Here is a 19273-nt window from a genome sequence, read left to right as displayed (position 1 = left end):
AAGACACCATATGTGCTTATTATCTGATATTTGTTAGCGCCGGTTTGGGTCTTGTTACAGCATTTGATAAAAAGTGTCGACGATCACCGGCTTTGTTCTGCGATGCCAAACTTTCTGTTGTTAACAAACTTTAAAAACACATCGGGCCACTGACCTCCATTTTATCCCACCGAGGCTCATCTTATGGGCTTTTTTTCGCCGACCTATGCCGCGCGAACACACGAGGCCCGCTTATTATAGCAGCCATCCCTATGCGTCTTCAAAGCCTCCCCTTCAATTCCCCTGGAACATCAAGGACACTTGGGGGTCAGCTCACCCCACTTTAAGCACCACAAGTCACCGAGATTATTGCCTTTCCTGAGGAAACGGCAGCTGATGTGTATCTGGGGGAGGCTGATTGTCACCGACTTCACAGGCATCAGCATGCGATGTTCCTCTGATGGTGTGAATCCGTCAGGAGCAGAAGATGCAATCCAGCTGTCCACCATATCTACCCACAGCATCTCCACCTCTAACACACACACACACAGCATTTTAACACATCCACCTCCACACGCTGCAACCTCCCCCCACCTCTTCTTAAAAAGACAAGACGGCCTGGCCTCCTGTCTCTCGCCTTCTTCCATCCATTCTCCCACATGGAGTTATGTGAACGCACCACGCCACTCGACTACAGAGAGGTGGGCAGCAGCAGACTGTGCTGAGGGCAGCTACAGCCCAGAGGAAACATCACAGATGACGGATACACGGCTCTCTCATATTCAAGTCTACTTTTATTGATCATTGCACAATAACATTTACTTTCTTCTCCACCCTTAGACTTTTGACAGTTCATCGATTCAAACAAAGGAGACGGCTTCCACACCATCACTTATCTTTCATTAGATTATAGGAGAAGCAGAAATCATTATTTCGGACATAATAGCACATAAAGACTGAAAAATGGTCTGTTTTGGATATGGCCCGCTGACATTTCATCTCAAATGATGGTTTCTATCCTAATATCTAATGTTCTATCCTCCAAGCTGCTGGCTTTTTCAATAAACTAAATGGAGCCTCTGACTTGGGCTAATGCTGCCTCTGACCAGTGGATCGGGAAAGAGAAATTTGTTTTTAATACAGGAAAGTACAGTTTTGACCTCTAAATGTAACTCGGCACCACGGGCTGCTGTAATATCATCAGTGATAATGGCAGAAAATGGCATAGAAGGGAATCAAATCAACAGAAGCGTGATGGATAGATGGATAGATGGGAGGGATGTCAGTAATGTCTGTCTTCACCCTCTGTCCCTTTCTCACATGCAGCTCTCTCCTCCTGGCTCCATCTCGCTGAATTATCATACTTGGATGCTGAACTGCCGAGAACAGGCCAGCGTTGGTTATGAAAGTGTTTCACATTTGCAGGGAGAGTACATGTGAGTACATGCAAATGGGCCGCTGCATTAGCATTCGATATCCTCGGGGCTAGGCAGGCCGTGCGGTGCCAAGATGCGGCGGCATGCGCGCTTGTCGTGAACTCGGCCGAGATAGTGATCCGCGCTCTGCGGGCGTCTTTAACTCTGTAGCCCGGAGTCTAATTTCACACGGCAATAAGGCATGGATGCTAAACAGCACGCCGGCGGAATGCTAAAAAAATCAAATACTTGAAATGCAGATGTCACACAAGTCTCCTTGAATACAGCTTGCCTTGCAGAAAGAGTTTCTTTCACATCTAATTCAAGGGGTTAATAGAAATTAAAAACAATTTCACAGCCTACTATAACAGGAGTTCTCATTTTATGGTAAATTAGGCTGGAACAATTACATTTGTAGAGGAGAGGGGGTGGTCTGCAGAAGCTGTGTACAGAAAGCACACAATCAGCAAAGGCTGGGAGTGGGCGTCTCCAGTGTTAGAAAATAATTACACAAGGATAATGCATGGTAATTCAATATTGACTAGAAATGTATAAATAGTAGAAAATAGTCCGCATGAAATGAGAGTTGTTCAATAGTCTCTGGTTGTTATGGATTCCCAGTCAGCTGAATGTCTTCGCTGATCAGCTGCAGCCTCAGTTCCTGTTGGAGTGGGAGTCTGAGCCAGCTCCTCACTCCCTCGCTCTAAATCAGCTGGCTCCTTTGGGTGACATGGCAGCCAGCCACTCCTCCCCTACACCCCCCCACCACCACCATCACCACCACCACTACCACCACCACCACCTTCCCTGCCAGGAACAGAACTGGGCCTTGGGCCACTCCTTTCAACAGGGCGCCCCGAGAGCCTCGCCTGACCACCTCCTTCATGCTGAGCTGCTCCCGTGCACGGCTTCACTGCAGAGGAGACAAAAAACCACAGGAGACACATCGGCATGAGAAGACATGTAAACACAGAACACTGGTTCTTCAAGTCGCTAAGTCCTCCCCGGCGTCCTGCTGTGCAGCGATTTGGAGATAAGAGCTACAGTCTAGCTCTTCAAAAAGACCACTTTTTTAAATCTAATTTTGAAGCACTGGCTGCAATAATTAAAGGTCATTTTCCTGCCAAGCAGCACAGCTCGTCTACAGTAGCTAAGCAACATTTTGTTAAGTGAGACATAATTACTGGCAAGACTGGTGATTTTGGATTAGTACATTAAAATTTCAATCAACAGCTTATGTAGTCGCAGGTCTCCCTTTCTGAGGGGTTTGAAAAGACAAGTAAATGAGAAGCAGAGAGCAGACATAGCTTTTCCTAGTTCAAGGTGTTTCTACAGTCTGGACATGTAGCAGACAAAATAAAAAGTTTTAGGGAAAATCTAAAGAGGCTGAAACCACCTGATGTGTTGCTACACCATGTCATGTTGAGCACATTCTTCTAACAAGTGAGTGACCTTTATGTCAAAACATCTCAAGAATCGCCCTTAAACGCTTTGTTATCCAATTTCTCTCCACCGCAGCGCCAATGACAGTTTCTCAAAGTCGGACCACCAAGCATTACGTCTCCAGCCGTCATTTAACTTCTTCCTGCCTTCAAGGCACGGACAGGACATGAGGAGAAACCCTCTCCCCTCCCGCTGGTTCCATTTCAGGAATCGGCAGAGTCCTCACGCTGCTCTTTTCCTTCTGTCAGAGAGCCTTGAGCTACGGATCCTCATTAGTCACTTTTCCTGAGACCACACTGACACCAGCGTCGCATTCTCCCTGCCTCAGACTCACTGAAGGCCAGCGCGGCGGCCACACACCAATTCACAGGCATTGTCAGAAGCAAACGCGACTTACAGGAGCCGGGCAATCATCAGATTCAACCAACCTTTGAAATGCTGTGAATATCGCGAACGTGCTGCTGCTGCATAATGTTACAGTGAGCTGCGAGGCCCACGGGCGTCCGCCGCGCCGTTTCTCACACGATGGGTTTTTGGGAGAAAATGGAAGAAGTTAAAGGAGCATGCCAGTGGGTTTGAATGTTTTAGACCATTACCTACAAATTGTGTGTACTTTACATTACAGCGCGAGACGGCTAATCCATCACCGGGGAGAATTTGTCAGGTCGGTTATGCACATGAGGTGTAAAAGAGCTTCTTGGTTGTTATTTCTGGAGAGCATTTCAATCATCAGAGTACGATTGGAAATAAAACAAAAGCTCGTAAAGTTAAACTTTTACAATAACGGGGCGGTTTGACATTTCGAAAGCCACACTTGTGCACCTTTTATATACGTGTAATGGTAAATATCACAAAGCTAACAAGACAACCAGCTACTTTACCTCCGCTCACAGGTGAGAAAATCTGCCAATCAGCACCTTTAACGCTCGCTAATTACCATGATTAATACAAGATGCGATGTGCTAATTTACGGGCTTGGCACCTTTAAAGCTCAGGAATTAACACAATGTCGTGTTTACTTTGAGAAAAGTCACAGGAGAGTACGTGACAGAGAACTTGGATGACACCGACTGCCTTTCAACACAAGCCTGCTAGCTTCTTTTTTTTTTTTTTTTAATCTTTGTGTTAAGCTATTCAGCTGCTGGAAAAGACTGATAAATGACCAAAAATAAACAAAGAAGGTGGATTTATCCTCTGAAATCAACTTCATGCGAGAAGAATTGGGCACCAATGATGTGGAGCTAAAGTGTGCAACAAAAAAAAAGCAGTAGTAGGGTTCTTTAAAAATGGAAAAAAAAAGTACGGCAGCGAACCAACCTGAGGTTTTGTATGGTCTCACTTCAGCAGACTGTCAGTCTCCGGGCACTCAGTGACCGATAGCTGTGCCTGAAGGAAGGACAAACCCCAAATCAATACCTTGTCTAAAAACACTGGGAGAAACTTGAGACAGATCATGCAACGTCTACAGGAGAAGATATGCTCATGCAACTCAAGCTTTCTTTTTTTTTTTTTTTTGGATAACTCTGTAACAGGCAAGAACCTTTTCAATATTACAGTAAGCAACCTTTACACAGCAAATAAAAAAAGTAACAGCAGCTCAACTGTACAGAAGATACAGAAGATATGTGACACAGATTTGGCTTTGTTCATTTTAGCAAGAGTTGCATTAACACTATCCTAACATATATTTTGTTAGTACACAGAACAGTTATTTTGGTACATAAAATCCACTACTGTATGATATATTGGAAGTTACGTTTTTCTTACTTTTGAGTTGATTCTTTTTTTGTTTCCATGACTGTAATAGTAATTTTTAAGAAATTGTACGCATTTACCAGCAAGTTTATGTCAAAGGATAAACAACACTACGAAATTAAACATTTAGGGTTAGGTTACCTTTACAGTGGAGTTCTCTAGGTTATAACCATCCTCTCCATTGCACTGCCATTACTCTGTACTAAAGTAGCCATCGCGCCAGCGTCATTCATGACAATGAAGCCTAGACCTGAATGGTGGTTTGAATTCAGTTAATTTTCAGATGCTATAAAAGCAATTCTCATTAACGATTACGACCACAGGTAAGAGGATTGAAAAAGTCTTATACATACCCAGGCATTCAATGCTTTAGAACTCTATACACATTAGGAAGCTATCCAGGTTATTTTAGAGGTCTTACCTCTGGGTCCTTTTTAAAAAGTATAGAAAGAGAGAGAAAGAATAAGTTGTGCTCTTTTGATAATCAATCAAGACATCATTTAGTAGGGTTAAAGTCTTCAGACGTCAATACATTCATTTAGATTTAAAATGCGGTTTTGAATGAGAAACAAAGGAAAACACCTACATCTGACTGCTGAAGGTTGTTTAAAAAAGGCCATTTCAGAATTTTACTAGGACAGGAAACAAATAAAGCAAGTTAAGTTTCATAAAAAACAAACTAAGCTTTATTGACAAACTGCTGCAAAACATCTTTTGGACAGATTTAGTAACCTATTTAGGCAAGCTTACACATGTAGCATAATGCATTTTATGGAGAGGGTACAGATACTACTGGCAGAATAAGTACAGTTAGGATGTTTTAAAATATGTACAAGAGTTCGGATTGAGCTGCAGGATCCCTTCTCTGTAGAAAGAGAAGACCCATGTGGAGATTTTTGTCCCAATCCTTCTTTGTGTACTTTGTGCATGCAGTTTATATAGAATCAGATCACAAAATGAAGACCTGAACTGTTTTTAGCATAACAGGAGGCCAGTGTCTCGGCCGTGTTCTCATTAAACAAACATTTTGTCTTCAGTGTCTTGGAATTGATTTTTAACAAGTAAAACAAATTGAGGATATGAGGACAGTCCATCTCAACAGTGTCTATTAGGGCTATATTTCAAAACTCTAAGTACAATGACAAATATTGCTGCCTAAGTCTAAATGGACAACGTTTTAGAACTATTTAAAAACAAACCATAATCAAGAATGAATTGTACTGATTCCATTAACATTGATTTAGCCTTCACTTAATTTAAGATTTGGTTTTTTTTGTTTCTATATTACATAATTGAAAGTTTAAAAGGTCTTTTATTTGGCTATATTAACAGAATTTTGAAATGTAGCCTAAATGGGAATCTGCAACTGACCCTCAACAGATTCTTTATATTTAAAAACAATTAAAATGGATTCCTTAGACAAGTGGATAATGAGCCACTAACTCCACTAGAAATAACTACTCCCAAACAGTTAAAAAATTAACAATCAACAATGCAAAAAAGCCAGAGGGGAGTAAAAAGGGTCAGAGAAAAAAATACAGCAAAATAAACCAAAACTCAAATGAAACAGAACCAAAAAAAAAAAGGGGGACGCCAACTTCTCCTCTCTGACCCATCTAAAAGCCGCTTTGGTTGGTTGGTTGGTTGGATGGGTGGGTGGTTGGTCGGTTGGCTGGTTGGTTGGTTGGTTGGTTGGTGTGACAAAGTAGGGGTGGGGGAGGGAGTTCGCGGTCAAATCTCAAAAACCAGTTCCGATTTTCAGTTCCCAATTTGCTCTCTCGTATAAAGTCCGGTGTAGGAAAAAAGACCAAACCAAAGACAAAACAGACAATTACTTTTGTCGGGCTTCTTAAAGCGAGAGCTGCCGTGGTAGACAGGCGGTTGTCAGGGCGACACTTTAAGGGTGGCGAGTCCGCTTCAGTACTGTCGGTATGGGTGCTCCCGGTAAGGCGTCTTGGCACCTCTAGAGGGGGGAGGGGCCTTCCCTGGAACTGTTCGCTGGGTGCCGTTCCAGTCGTCCTGGCCTGTGGAGGACGCAGAAGGAAAAAAACAAAACAAAAAACAAAAACACACAAAACATTAAATATGGATTCTAACCAGTTTACTGAGCTGGCAAACATTAAAGCTGCCCTGTGGAGTTTTTTTTTTTTTTTTGTTCTGTTTATATTCAGTGTTTCTCTCCAAAATTGACTGTTTTGTTTATCCTTAAGATTTATCAAACATGTTGGAAAAACATTCAGTGATTTACAGGATGGTGTACCGCATCGTCCAACACAAACAAAACAGAAATCCCCGTCGCAAACACAAACAACTGTTGGCCAAAAACATCAAAGTGTGTCTTTAAAGTTATAGTCGGTGGCTTTAAAATACGGTAGCCATTTTGAATCAAAACAACAGAGCAGGTGATCACTATGTTCACACTAACAATGTACAGAAAAACATTTTGTTGGCCATAGATCTCAACAAAACAGTGAAAATGAATTGAAAACAGCACGTGGAGTACACCTGGACTTGCTGCATATTCATAAACAGCAAATCAATACCCTGCACAGGTATGTTTGTTCCCACAGATATTTTCCAACAACATTAATTAGGTCATCGTCGCTCACAGTGAATTAAGTTCTTCCTTACCATACGACTCATACGCCTCTGTGGTCTCTCCATGTCCGTAGTCATAATATTCAGGTTCTCTGGTGGTCAAAAAAAAAAAGGAGAGAAATCACTTTTAATCTGTGAAAAACATCAAGTAGCTGCTGACTGTAATGTCTAGGGGGATGATAATTGGCTTCCACGAATAAGATCAAAGCTTGGCTCTCTAGTATGGAACATCTGAGTCCCGGCTGGTCTTCCTGAATAACACCGCCATCCAAACCATGAAACACGAAGTACTTTCAATGATGAATTTGTGCAGAGTGGCTAGAAAGTATTTCTGCTGCTCTCAAATCCCATTTCAAGTGAAACTAGCAACCAGGCGATGTGTGTGCACTTTGTGAGAAGCAGGTGAAAACCAAAGAGACGTCTGATTCACTCACGCCTGCGGCTGACTGTAATAGCTGTCGTATGACTCGTAGGCCGTGTCTGTGTAGCTCTCATCGTAGCCCTGGAGAGGGAAGGAAACAGAGAATCAGAGTGAGATTTAAGGAGAGGCTTGTTCATGAATCATGAATGTCAAGATGTCCCAAAAGTACTACACTTGTACCAAAGCAGACATGCTCCCCTTATGTCTTGAGCCTCTGAAATCACTTATTCGTGTGATGATGGTCGAGCAATACAAAGATAACAGAGTACTCAAAAATGTGTCGGCGAGGTCACATTTAGCCGTGTTAAATCTGAACGCATCGTGTCTGGAGAGGAAATCTTATCTTTTAGCTATTCCACTACATATTTCTCACTTAATCCCTTTTATCTACCTTGTCACTAATTATCATGTTAAATAAAAGCTGTACTATAAACCGTGGTAGGATGAATAAAAACTACCCTCCACCGGCAGTTGTACTTACATATTCGTCGTAGCCCTCAGCACCAGCACCAGGGTTGTGCTGGTGGGGAGGTGGCGCCATCCTCTGAGGCGGTCCACCAGCTGGGGGTCTGGCGCGAGGTGCCACCGCTCCCCTGGCGGGGGCTGCAGGAGGTCCTCCTCTTCCTGCTGGGGCGCCCCTCACTGCGCCACCTCTGGCTGGGCCGCCTCGAGTTACACCTCCCCTGGCAGCAGCACCACGAGGAGGCATTCCCCTGCCCCTGGAGAGAACACCACCGAGTTATTCCTACGATCTCCCACATAAAAGAACAACTAAACATGCTTATTTGCTTTTTTGGTGAGGCTTAGACAAGAACAATTGTGTGTGCATTATAAAAGAAGCTGCAGCAGCCAGTATGGTAGCTTAGCTCATAAAAAACTAGAAACTTTTTTCACACTTTTAACCCCAAAACTAGGCGTAATTGGACAATTCAACAGAATTTGGACATTTTTTGTGAGGTTTAGATTGTTACTTCAACTCAGAAACTTTACAGGCAGTATGCAATATGTATTCCAGCTCCTTCAGTGTCTTCTTGCAATCGACTGACATATACAGATATAGTAGTAGCTGAATAATAGCATCTTTGTCATACTTCACTGACCCAGCAGCTGTTATGTGAGAAACCATGTGTGCATCTCCTCACCTGGCAGGGGGGACTCCACGGCCCCTGACCGGCAGGCCCCCTCGGCCTCGAGCTCCGTGATCCTGGCCTCCATTCAGATAGCTCATCTCCATGAACTGCTCTTGACAGATATCATCCATCATATCCTGCACACACACACACAAAGAAGTAAACAGAGAAAAGAGCGTAAGAAACACGAGCACAAGACGAGGCAAAAGGGGAAGGAAAGGCAAGTGTGGAAAAAAAGGAGTGATGAATTAAAGAGTGAAACAATTACTGAGCTGCTCCAAACATGGCATCTCCCCCTAATGGCTCACAGAGCGAGTGAAAGAAAAAGTCTTGGTGCCAGTGACTCAGAGTGTTAAAGAGAAGGAGGAAGGGGGGGTTGTGGATGTGGGAGGTTGGAAAGCATCCATCCACACTCCCTGCCTTCCTGTGTCTCTCCATCATGCACAAAATGTAAATCACTTCTCTCCGCACTTTTTGACAAGTCTGGTGTGACTGCATGAGCGGTTACCTTATTTTATCTGCAAAAACAATAAGTTGGGGTGGATTAGTGAAGCTGCCTGTCTGAGCAGCACAAATCCCGCAACACAATCCGCCGCCTTTCTTCTGGGAGCAATCACAAGAGCTGCACTGTGACCCAATCAATTCTTTTTCATATATCAGTTCCCTGACTGGAATGGTGACAGAGCTCTAATGATGGCGAAAAAGGGGACAAAAAGTGTCTACCAGGATATGCGCTGCAGACGGCAGCCGTCAATTTATCCGCAGCAAAAAGCTTGCCGTTTGACTGATTACGAATTCATCTGAGAGGAGGAGCGGCGTGGCAGCAGCTGCATTTAACAAGCAAAGGTGGAGCCCTGGTTACTCATTAAACGGTTTAGATTAAGGATCTGTAGGCATTATATTCTACAGAAGGCAGCAACTATACAAGATCAGCAAATCTTCTACACTGGAGCAAGGCTCTGCTTTTGCATGTGCATTAGCAGACGTGCTGCTATGCAGAGATAAAAAAGGATGAAGAAGAACAAGGCAGTCAAATCCTGCTGAATACCTGAGCACAAGTACAGGCAACACATAAAACTTCCACTAACAAATTACATGCACCATTTTCTAAGAACCAGAGTCATTTATTAATAATGGCCCCGTTCTAAATGAAGGCCGTCACGCCTGACAGATTATGGTCTTAAATGGTAACGACAGGTTCTGCAGGGGACGGCTTTTTACATAACACAGCAATACCAACATCGCAACTGGTTCATCAGCCCATTCATCTCGCCTCTGATCCAAATTATTCTCTCTTCTATAGCACCCTGCACACTAATTAAAAAATGTAAGGCATCTCACAAACCCCAGGGCCTATTGGCCTGCTTTGGCATGAGCCATTGTTAGAGCACTATGGGCTTCAGCTGGGCTTGACAGCAGACTGGGTTGGCCGACACTCAAGAATCTCAGCATAAAGCCAACAAAGAAGGCGTAGGCTGCGCTGAGTGAATATGCCCACATTCTGTCTAGAAGCTATACATCTCCAGGATAATTCTCTTCACTCCCTGAAGAATGAGACTCAGGTAAGGGTGCAATCACGGACAGACATGTAGGCAAGCCACACGAAGGGGGTAACCCTGCTGACACAGTGAAAGTGACCCAATTCCTCCTCTTAAGCTGATTGCGTTACGTGCCTGGACTGTGCCATGGTTTGTGTTTGCTCCAGGTAAATACCCACTCAATCTCCTCTAGCTGTCCTACTGGGCCCCCTCCCAAAGCTTTGTCCAACTTGGATGCTGCAACTCTCTGCATCTTTCTGAAAAGCAAACCCTCAGACAAGTATCCAAGAACATTTTTAGCACGGTCCCTTAAACTTTTTCCAGCCAAGGACTTCATTTTACATCCAGAGAGTCTCCTGACCTCAGCAATTACAAATGCCACGATGTTGTGTGTAATTGGGTGTTATTGTCCGTTTATGCCTGAAGAGCTGCTGATGGTTCACAACAAAAATACATTCAAAACTTGTTTTTAAATTCAAAACTAAAAAGAAAACAAAGCAGTAGTGGGACTTTGACACCTCCTGCAGTCTGCAAGTGGACATAAGTGAAGCCTTGAGAGCGACTTTAATGTTTTATTGTGAAAACAGGCTTAAGTTAATTCTGCGTTCTTGCAGGTTTTACACTTTGCTTTAGGGTGTCCAGTCCCATTGGGTCACCTTTAACACAGACTTTTGCGATAGCCTAAACGAACAACCATTAGCACTAAACAAGGATCTTTGATGTTTGTTTTCATCTGGCGATGTAGTATGAGCGAGGAGGACACAGATGAGCAACGCTGAGTCAAGTCAGACCAGCAAATCAGATTAAATTAGTTAAGCGTTAATAGTCGGAGCTGCAACGTAAACCACAAACTGAACTCTCAGTGAGAGCTTGTGAGGTGTCTGGAGAGAGAGGAAACTGTGTTAGAGGAAAGGAAAGTGGGGGTTGTCGTGTGTTAGGAGACTAAACAGTTGTGTGTTGTTTCTGAGTGGACGGTTTGCACGTCTTATTTGAAGCCTTAAATTTGCAAGGTTAGCAAGTTTTTTGAAGCCACTTTGTACTGAGTCTTTCAGAGTTAATCAGCTCTGAAAATGTTTGATCAGCCCAGCTTAACCTGCAGGAGATTTTTGAAGGCTCCTGTGACATGTTTTACTGTCAGGGGGGGAAATGAATTCATGACAAGAAGGAGGGGAGAGAAGACAATCACCTGTCAAAGATGATAACCTCAAAAAGAAGACACTAACCCAGCCCTTCTACATGCAGCACCCTAAGCCCTCCAGAAACCTAGAAATAACTCAAATATACACTTGGGATAAATGAAACTCTCATAAACATTTTACAATACTCAGTTGGTATTTTTTTTTAGACCATTTCCTAAATAAAGAATGTGAGGAGTCAATAAAAATCAATGAAAAGTAATTGTTATCTGCAGTTCAATTTGTCCGGTGGATCAGTTATTATTAGGAATAAAAAGTGCAAAACCTTTGCTTTACTTCAATTTATGTCTTCAAACTAAAAAGCTTTGTTTCTAGGCTAAGAAATCTATAGACCTGACAGAGCTCTTTTCAGGTGCTGAGTGTCAATTTTACTGACATTTTACATGCTAAACGATGACATATTAGACCGGTAATTTATGACTTAGAAAGTGTTGGAAAAAGACCACACAGACAAATTAACAGAAAGTCGAAACAGCAAAGTCAAACTTACAGGAAAGAGGAACTTCTTGACCTCCTCCATGGCGTGTGCCATGCGCAGGTAGGCCTCGGGCACGGGGGCAAACACTTCGATGAATACGTGCAGCTCCATGGACAGGTGGGCGTATTTTGGCTCGCCGCCTTTCCTCAGCCCCTCCTCCTGTAACAAGGGCAACATCAAAGGAGTGTCAGCGAGTCAGAAGACGCACACAGCCAACTCGAAAATTAAATGAATTATGCAAGAACTAATCGCATTTCATCCACCTCAGAGGGCATCAGGCATAGGTGTGGTATTCCCTCTTTTATATAGCATAATAATTACATCAAACTGGTAGATAACCAGTTTAGCGGGCTATCCTGAACATTCCTGGAACAGATGTGCAGCGCATGGATGCCCTTGGCTTTGTGTTAATGTTCACCCAAGCAATCCCACAACTTTACACCATCTGGCCTTACTGCCCGCCTTTCCTCTCAAGTTAAGGCCAGATGTGTTATGGCTTCAGGTACCCTTCTCACAGGTGCCCAACACCAGATGTGTGTGTGTGTGTGTGTGTGTGCAGTACCTTGGATTTGTCCCTCATGGATCCTTTGCCCAGCACAGAGATCTTGGCTCCGGTCTCTTCCTGCAGACGTTTGATGGTGTTGCCCTGAGGTCCCAAAATCTTCCCCACGAAATTGAACTAACAGCAAAACAAAGCAGAGCAAAATTAGCCTGACAATCAAGACAGAGGCAAGTTTAATACCAAATACCCAGAGAGTGAGGGAGCAATCACTGTCAGGGGTCTTGTTGCACATGCTGCAGCCTTAAGTAGTAGATTTACCAGACAAAGTCGATATGAGCCCCCGAGGGCTGTAATACCGTCAGTTACTATTCACTACAATCATCCATGCACTGAGCCAGAACCGACTTGTGATCAAAAGCTGCAATCTTTACCTCCTCGATCTCTGAACAAAGTAATTACCGCGTCTATGATGTGTCCTTACAATTAGCTGTCATTGCCAAACACGTTTAGCAAAAAGCTGCCCCAAAGGAAGCATTTCCTCCCGGAGTTGTAAAAAGAAGTTTCTGCAATCTGAAACACTCATTAGCTCTGTCACGCCTAACATAGTGGTGTGCTACAACAGCTGAACACAAGCCACAGAGACCACGCTCCTACATCATATTGATCTTTTTCCTCACAAAGGGGCAGAATCTATGGATCTTATTCCTTGGGATTATATGTTTAAGCAGCTTGGTCTATCCACTTTTGTTAAAAGTCAACAAGACAACTGAACACCAGAAGTTACTCACAGCAACACCAAAGACAGCCGCCACGTAAACTTTAGTGACTCAAACTTATGCAAATATATTTAACAGCATGCAAATGATGCACTATGCAGCTAGCGATGTGTTCTCTGGGTGTTACAGGACAGTTTATAGCCTCACATGCCTCCTCCGTCATAAACACTCATCCTAAAATCAATGCAGTCATATGTCTAAGCCAGATATAGATTGAACCGATGTGGATGAATGCACCTGAGGTGACAAATCAAGCAACGCTTCACTCTGAACAGAGACATTTGAAGAGAAGATCCCAACACAGGATGAATTGCACGGAAATGCAGCGCTTCTCAAGTCCTCGTAATATTAACATTTTGACCCCTTTAGTGATATTTTAAAACATGCCAGTATCAGGTGTAATTATACTCTGGAGCTTAAAGATCAGGGTCGAGAGGAGTAATTTGAGACTCCCAAGTAACCCCATGGCTTTGTGTAATTGAAACGCAGCTGCAGGATAAATTAAATCAAGAGGGGTTCAGAGTGGGGGAAAAAAAAAAAAAAGAGGACAGAAGGAAAAAAAGGGGGGCAAAGAAGGCTCACCTTCGGGTACTGTTTGACAGGTATGAGCACTCGTTCCTTAAGTTTGATGTTCTTAGTTGTGAAAAGGTCCAGGTATGTCTCTGCCTCCTTTTTAGTCTCGCCTTTCTGGATTCTATCAATTTCTAGAAAGGGAGAGGTATCGTTTCAGACAAAGTGTTCATGCAATCACACACACACACACGAGTCAAAGTGGCAACGTCCTACAGGATTCATGTGCTCGTACGTTACAACAGAAAAAAAATATTTGGAGATTTACAACATCGTGTTAGAACTGAAGACATAGAACAACATTTCCTAACATCTAGAAAGAGTTTCACTTTAATTTTGTCTAGTTTTAAACATCCTTGAATGTTGCGACTCACAAATCACCAAATCTATACCAAACAATACTGGTGTCACAGGAGTAAATACACAGTGAACAGCGCCTAAGTGATTTGGGTCATTTAGCACCTTATTATGATCGCAACTGGTGAGGAAACAGGATACCTATTATTTTTTAACTTTTGCTCATGAGTTAATGGTTTATGTCATTTTTAAAGCAAAACTATTATTCTCTTCTTGCATATGAACATTTATTGCTTTTCTCTATTTAAATATGTTGGTTTCTAGAGCTTCAAAACAAGACATTTGACAACTTGGAACATCTTTCCAGTTTTTGAAATTACAAAAAAAGGACATATTTTAAGAAAATTATCACAATTACAAAACCCTTTAACATGAACCATAACAAACCACAATTTGGGACAAGTAACCACCAACTCTAGGTGGCAAAGCGCCTCATCCCCCAGCACCATCACAGCACTTCCATCTCAAACCACCTCCTCACTCCTGGCCATGACAACTCGTGAGCTCGCGACGTGCAAACATGTCAGCTCCACCACCAGCTTCTACCAGCTGCAGATCGGAGGGAAGCCACAGTAGATGTGCACTGACACACTCGATCCTTCACACTTGGCATGCATTTTTTGCCACATCCTGTGACACTTCCATTTTCCACCAGGGTTACCTGAGATACTGGAGCAAAGCAGGTTGCTGGAAATGGCTCACAACCACTGGGGAGAGCACATGGGACAAATAATCACTCAATAGCTGGCTTGTCATAGTCCCTAAATGAGGTTTTCACTTTCTGTAACGCTTTAGTGCAGATTTGTTTTACTCAAGAGGTGACTTTATAGATATTTGGACGACATTACGTCACTTATTGTGTTTCATTCTGCCGATGTAAATATGCATTCTGGGGTAGCTGAGAACCAGAATTTAGCCGGAGCCCGTCTCTCCAGCGGGGCTACAATTTCCTGCTTTAGGACACTTCTGCCACCGCCGACACACACCGGAACTTGAAGGTCTCTGTCGCCGCTACAAGGCCGCCTGTCGGCTCTAAAGTAAAGCGGGGTGACCCCCCCCTCCTCCCCGCCGGGCTCGGATACTTGCGCACATTTTTTTTTTTTTTTTTAAGCTGCTGCGCAACATATCAACAGGGACACGACGCAGGAAATAGTCCGTCCGCAAACTGTCCGAGTTGTCAAGTTTAAACTCGGCTAAAGCCTCGACGACACGAAGGCTGCACTAAACATCCAAGTACAATATCCCCCAAAGTGTGTTCAAACAAGCTTCGGTGTTATTTACTCTTCCAGACATTAGCCGTTAAGTAGCGCATCACTCCGCCATTTATAACGTATTTTTTTCATTAGCGCGCGGCGGTGAGAGCACTTCGCGTTGCGGCTAATGAGGCGGTCCTCGTCCCGTCCGCAAACACATGGCGCTCAAAAACCTGGACGAGTGGTTTTTGTTTTATTTATTTTTTTATAGCATTAGTCCCCTCTCCAACTTAAAGCACAACAAGACAAAAAAAATAAACAAACACCGTTTAACTACACTTTACCTGCGTTTAAAAGTTTCATGGCGTGTGTGAACGACGAGTCCAGGCTGTCCTTCTCCGCCAGAAGCTCAGGGAGGTATTTATCGTCGTTCTCCATTTTGTTGAGTTTGGAGGGGGGGCAAGTCAGTTTCGGTGCAACACAAAAAAAAAAGCGTGGAGGAAAAAAAAACCCCAACAGTAATAGAAAAAAAAAAAAGTAGTCCAGTTATGTAACTACGGAGTGCCGCGTATCCTCTGAACAGACGGCGCTTTGCATGTGGCTACCGGGCGCTTGTTTTCTGCGACGGACGGCTCCGCTACTTTGCGTCTTTGTGGTTTTTTTCCCCCCCGACTGACTGAGGTCCTTGTTTACAGCAGCGCTGGCTGGTTGGAAATGGGAGAACAAAAGCGGGGAGAGACTGAAGAACTGCGATCCGACTCCAGCCGACGGAAGTGAGCTCAGAAAGGACGTAGTTGTCCGGGGCTGACGCCGCCCACTGAGCGCTGTGGACTCTGGCTCCGCCCCCTCCAGGAGCCTCGGTCCCCGCTGTGTGATGCTGATATGGGTGTGCCCGCTGTGGAGAGCGCTAATAAAAACGTCTAGACTCCTCGCTGGGTGTTCAAGTCCCCCCTTGTACTGTGAGAGATGCTCGTACTGGAATATTCTGAAATATTTGTAGGTTATTATGAGAAAGTGAAGGATTAATGTCCAAATATGGTAATCCTATGTCATATGTGCAGCGTGATGTCTTTAGGGTGACTGCAGCACCTTCCTGGATAGTGTGTTTGTTTGTTTGTTTGTTTGTTGTTGTTGTTGTTTTTTAGGTATGTATTTATATAAGATTAGTTAGAAAATTCTAAATCAACAAATCAATTCTGGCACTCTTTGTGCTGTTTGACCTATAATCCCCTGATATCATTTTATAGGCTATCTATCTATCTATCTATCTATCTATCTATCTATCTATCTATCTATCTATCTATCTATCTATCTATCTGACATACAAATATATGATACCTATATACATACACACACATAATCGGTCCATCTATCTATAGATAGATAGACAACTCTAAAACTAATTATCATACACATACATAATACTTTCATACATACACAATGTTGGTCTATTAATATCTCTCTCTACACAAACACATCACACAAGCACAAGTACATACAGTCTCTCGCATCCTCTTTCCCTATCTATCTATCTATCTATCTATCTATCTATCTATCTATCTATCTATCTATCTATCTATCTATCTATCTATTTGTCAGTCTGTCTGTCTATATATGGGCCATAAGTCAAAATAAACAACAAACATCATATTCCAACTCAAAAATTGTGTCAGATTGTTATGTAGTGTCGTCAGAGACCTTTTTACCATCAGCTGTCCATTAACTGATGTGAACAGGATAATGATAGTTGATGGCACACCCTCAGTGTTTAATTAGTGAATATAATTTCAGTTAAGACAAGGGTGCCCTGGAAATGTGTGATCTGAGGCTCTCTACTGCCCCTCAGTGGCCGCGCTGACCAGGACAGGCAGCCACATGCAGCCGAAAGCGGGTCCATCAGCAGAAGCCCTTTCTTAGTTTAATCATCCGTTTTCCTCCCCACCGTCTATTGATTCAAAAACACTTATGTGTGAGTGAAAAGCGCAGTGAGGGGAATGTCTGGAAGAGACCTCTCCAGGATTGATTTCTTCAATTCAGATAGTCGTAATGAACCTGCCGCGCCATTCGGCGGAGCACGCGGGGTCAGAGGTTAGAGATGGTCTATGCATACAAAGCAAGAGGCGACCATTTCCTGTATATTGGCTCTTTAAGAATATACAGTAGTGTGCGCTTTGTGCAGGTGGCTGCTCTTTGAACAAACAGCAAAAACTGCAAGTCATTTGTCAGTCCGCCGCCGGAGTGAAAACTATTACGATCGACCGCAGGTGTACCCAAGCATGCATCTGCTCAAAACAAATGAAGGCAAAAATTGTCTGCAATAAACACTTATGGGAGGCCGAAGACCCGCTCTAACTATCAGCGCTCAGCTTGATCTATCTCTGACCATTACAGTGTTATTAGTGTTGGGGGTTGCAAGGTTGTCCTGACTCCTCTTGTCATTGACAGAATGGATAGCCTGTGAGCTGAATTTCAATTGGCTCATAAAAGGAAGAGTTACTTCTCTTGGCAGGTGGAGGAGTTCCAATCCGATGGCTTGCGCTCTTGCCTTCTGCTTGTGTGGACTTCCCCTGTCCCCTAACATACAGGGCCACAGTCTGGGGTAAACAGGGGCAGATGGAAAGAGGTAAACACTGGGGTTAGGCTTATATAAGCCGCCGCCATTCCAGATCTTTGCATCTGACCATTTTTCATGCCCCACAGGTTCGAAAAAATGGCAAGGATTTAGTGTTCCCCCAGAGTTTTGCCCTTGTTACGGCAGAGAAGTCTGCGAAATAGCATTTAGAGCATCATGGGAGTCTGGAACTCCGTTAAAAGTCAAACTAATGAAATTCTTAGCAGCTCCTTATGGCAGATTTCACTGACATTTTTACAAACTGCAGTATAACAAGACTGAGAGTCAACAGCCTCTGTGAAACTGTACTCAGGCACAGCTGTGCTTTGAGCTAAATGCTAACATCCTCACTGAATGCTACTGCGTTTGTACTGTTTACCTTTAAACCCATCTTGACTTGTCAGCATGATAATGTCTTACTGCAATTCATCCCGGAGAGGACATGACTGTGTGTACCAACCTTGATGTCATCCATCTAGTTGCTCAGACATTTAATTCAAAACTACATATGTCAGCTTCATGGCGATGCTAAAAGAAACGTTAGGGGATCTAAAAAGCCTTTTTAGGATTCATCCTCTGCTGATCATGACTGTCTGGAAAAAAAAAATGGCATTCCCTCTGATAGTTGTTGAGCTTCATACTTAAAACCACAAAATGTCAACGTTGTGGAGGAAAAGAAGGAGCATTCAGTGGAAAGCCACAAAAACATAATCATCTGAGAATCATGACTTGGCTGGGATTTTAATGGATAAGTGAACCTGCGATGGCATCAAATGAGAAGTAAGAGAATCACTAGTCAGTAGAATTCTTCCTCTGTGGACCATGAATGTCAGGACTAATGACAATCGCTCAGACAATTGTTGAAATATTTCAGCCTGGATCAAAGTGGTGAACTGGCCAACTGACACTTCCATCCCTAGTGGCATGGCTCAATTTTTTTTCCTTTTTCTGGTCAGGCATCCCACATAAAAAAAAAACAATATAATTCAAGACATATGGGCTAAATGTAATCACCGTGGAAACCATCACACCGCTGAATGGATGAAATCCCACTTTAAATGAAAGGCTTTCATCCCTGGAGTGTATTTCCTCAGTCAACAATAGCAAAACAGAAAATAGAGATAAAATGAAAGTGGTGGAGGGACAAATAGAAGGAGAAAAGGAATTTGTAGGCTTTAATCCTATAGTCTACACTGTCAGCAAAGGGTTTTCCTCTTCTTGGGAGGTTTAGGTGAGAAAGCGAGCGAGAGAGCGAGAAAGATGGCTGGGTTCAGTCTGAGGGTCACGCTCAGTTTAGCATCGCTACAAGGC

At 43.3% G+C, this 19273-nt stretch overlaps 1 protein-coding gene across 1 annotated transcript; it reads right to left on the bottom strand.

Moving 5' to 3' along the window:
• Positions 1-755: 755 nt before the first annotated feature.
• On the bottom strand, positions 756-16161 carry khdrbs1b (KH domain containing, RNA binding, signal transduction associated 1b). Its single transcript, XM_008283888.1, has 10 exons — positions 15696-16161; positions 13814-13935; positions 12516-12632; positions 11966-12112; positions 8754-8878; positions 8093-8330; positions 7625-7692; positions 7224-7282; positions 4155-6616; positions 756-2307 (listed from the first exon to the last, which is right to left on the bottom strand). Exons 1-9 carry the CDS (start codon positions 15787-15789, stop codon positions 6510-6512), a joined length of 1077 nt encoding a protein of 358 aa, XP_008282110.1. The 5' UTR covers positions 15790-16161; the 3' UTR covers positions 756-2307; positions 4155-6509.
• Between the last annotated feature and the right edge of the window lie 3112 nt (positions 16162-19273).

This window comes from Stegastes partitus, unplaced genomic scaffold (assembly GCF_000690725.1).
Source record: "Stegastes partitus isolate 25-593 unplaced genomic scaffold, Stegastes_partitus-1.0.2 Scaffold331, whole genome shotgun sequence".
NCBI classification, from domain to species: Eukaryota; Metazoa; Chordata; class Actinopteri; family Pomacentridae; genus Stegastes; species Stegastes partitus.
This window is presented reverse-complemented; position numbering and strand designations above follow the sequence as displayed.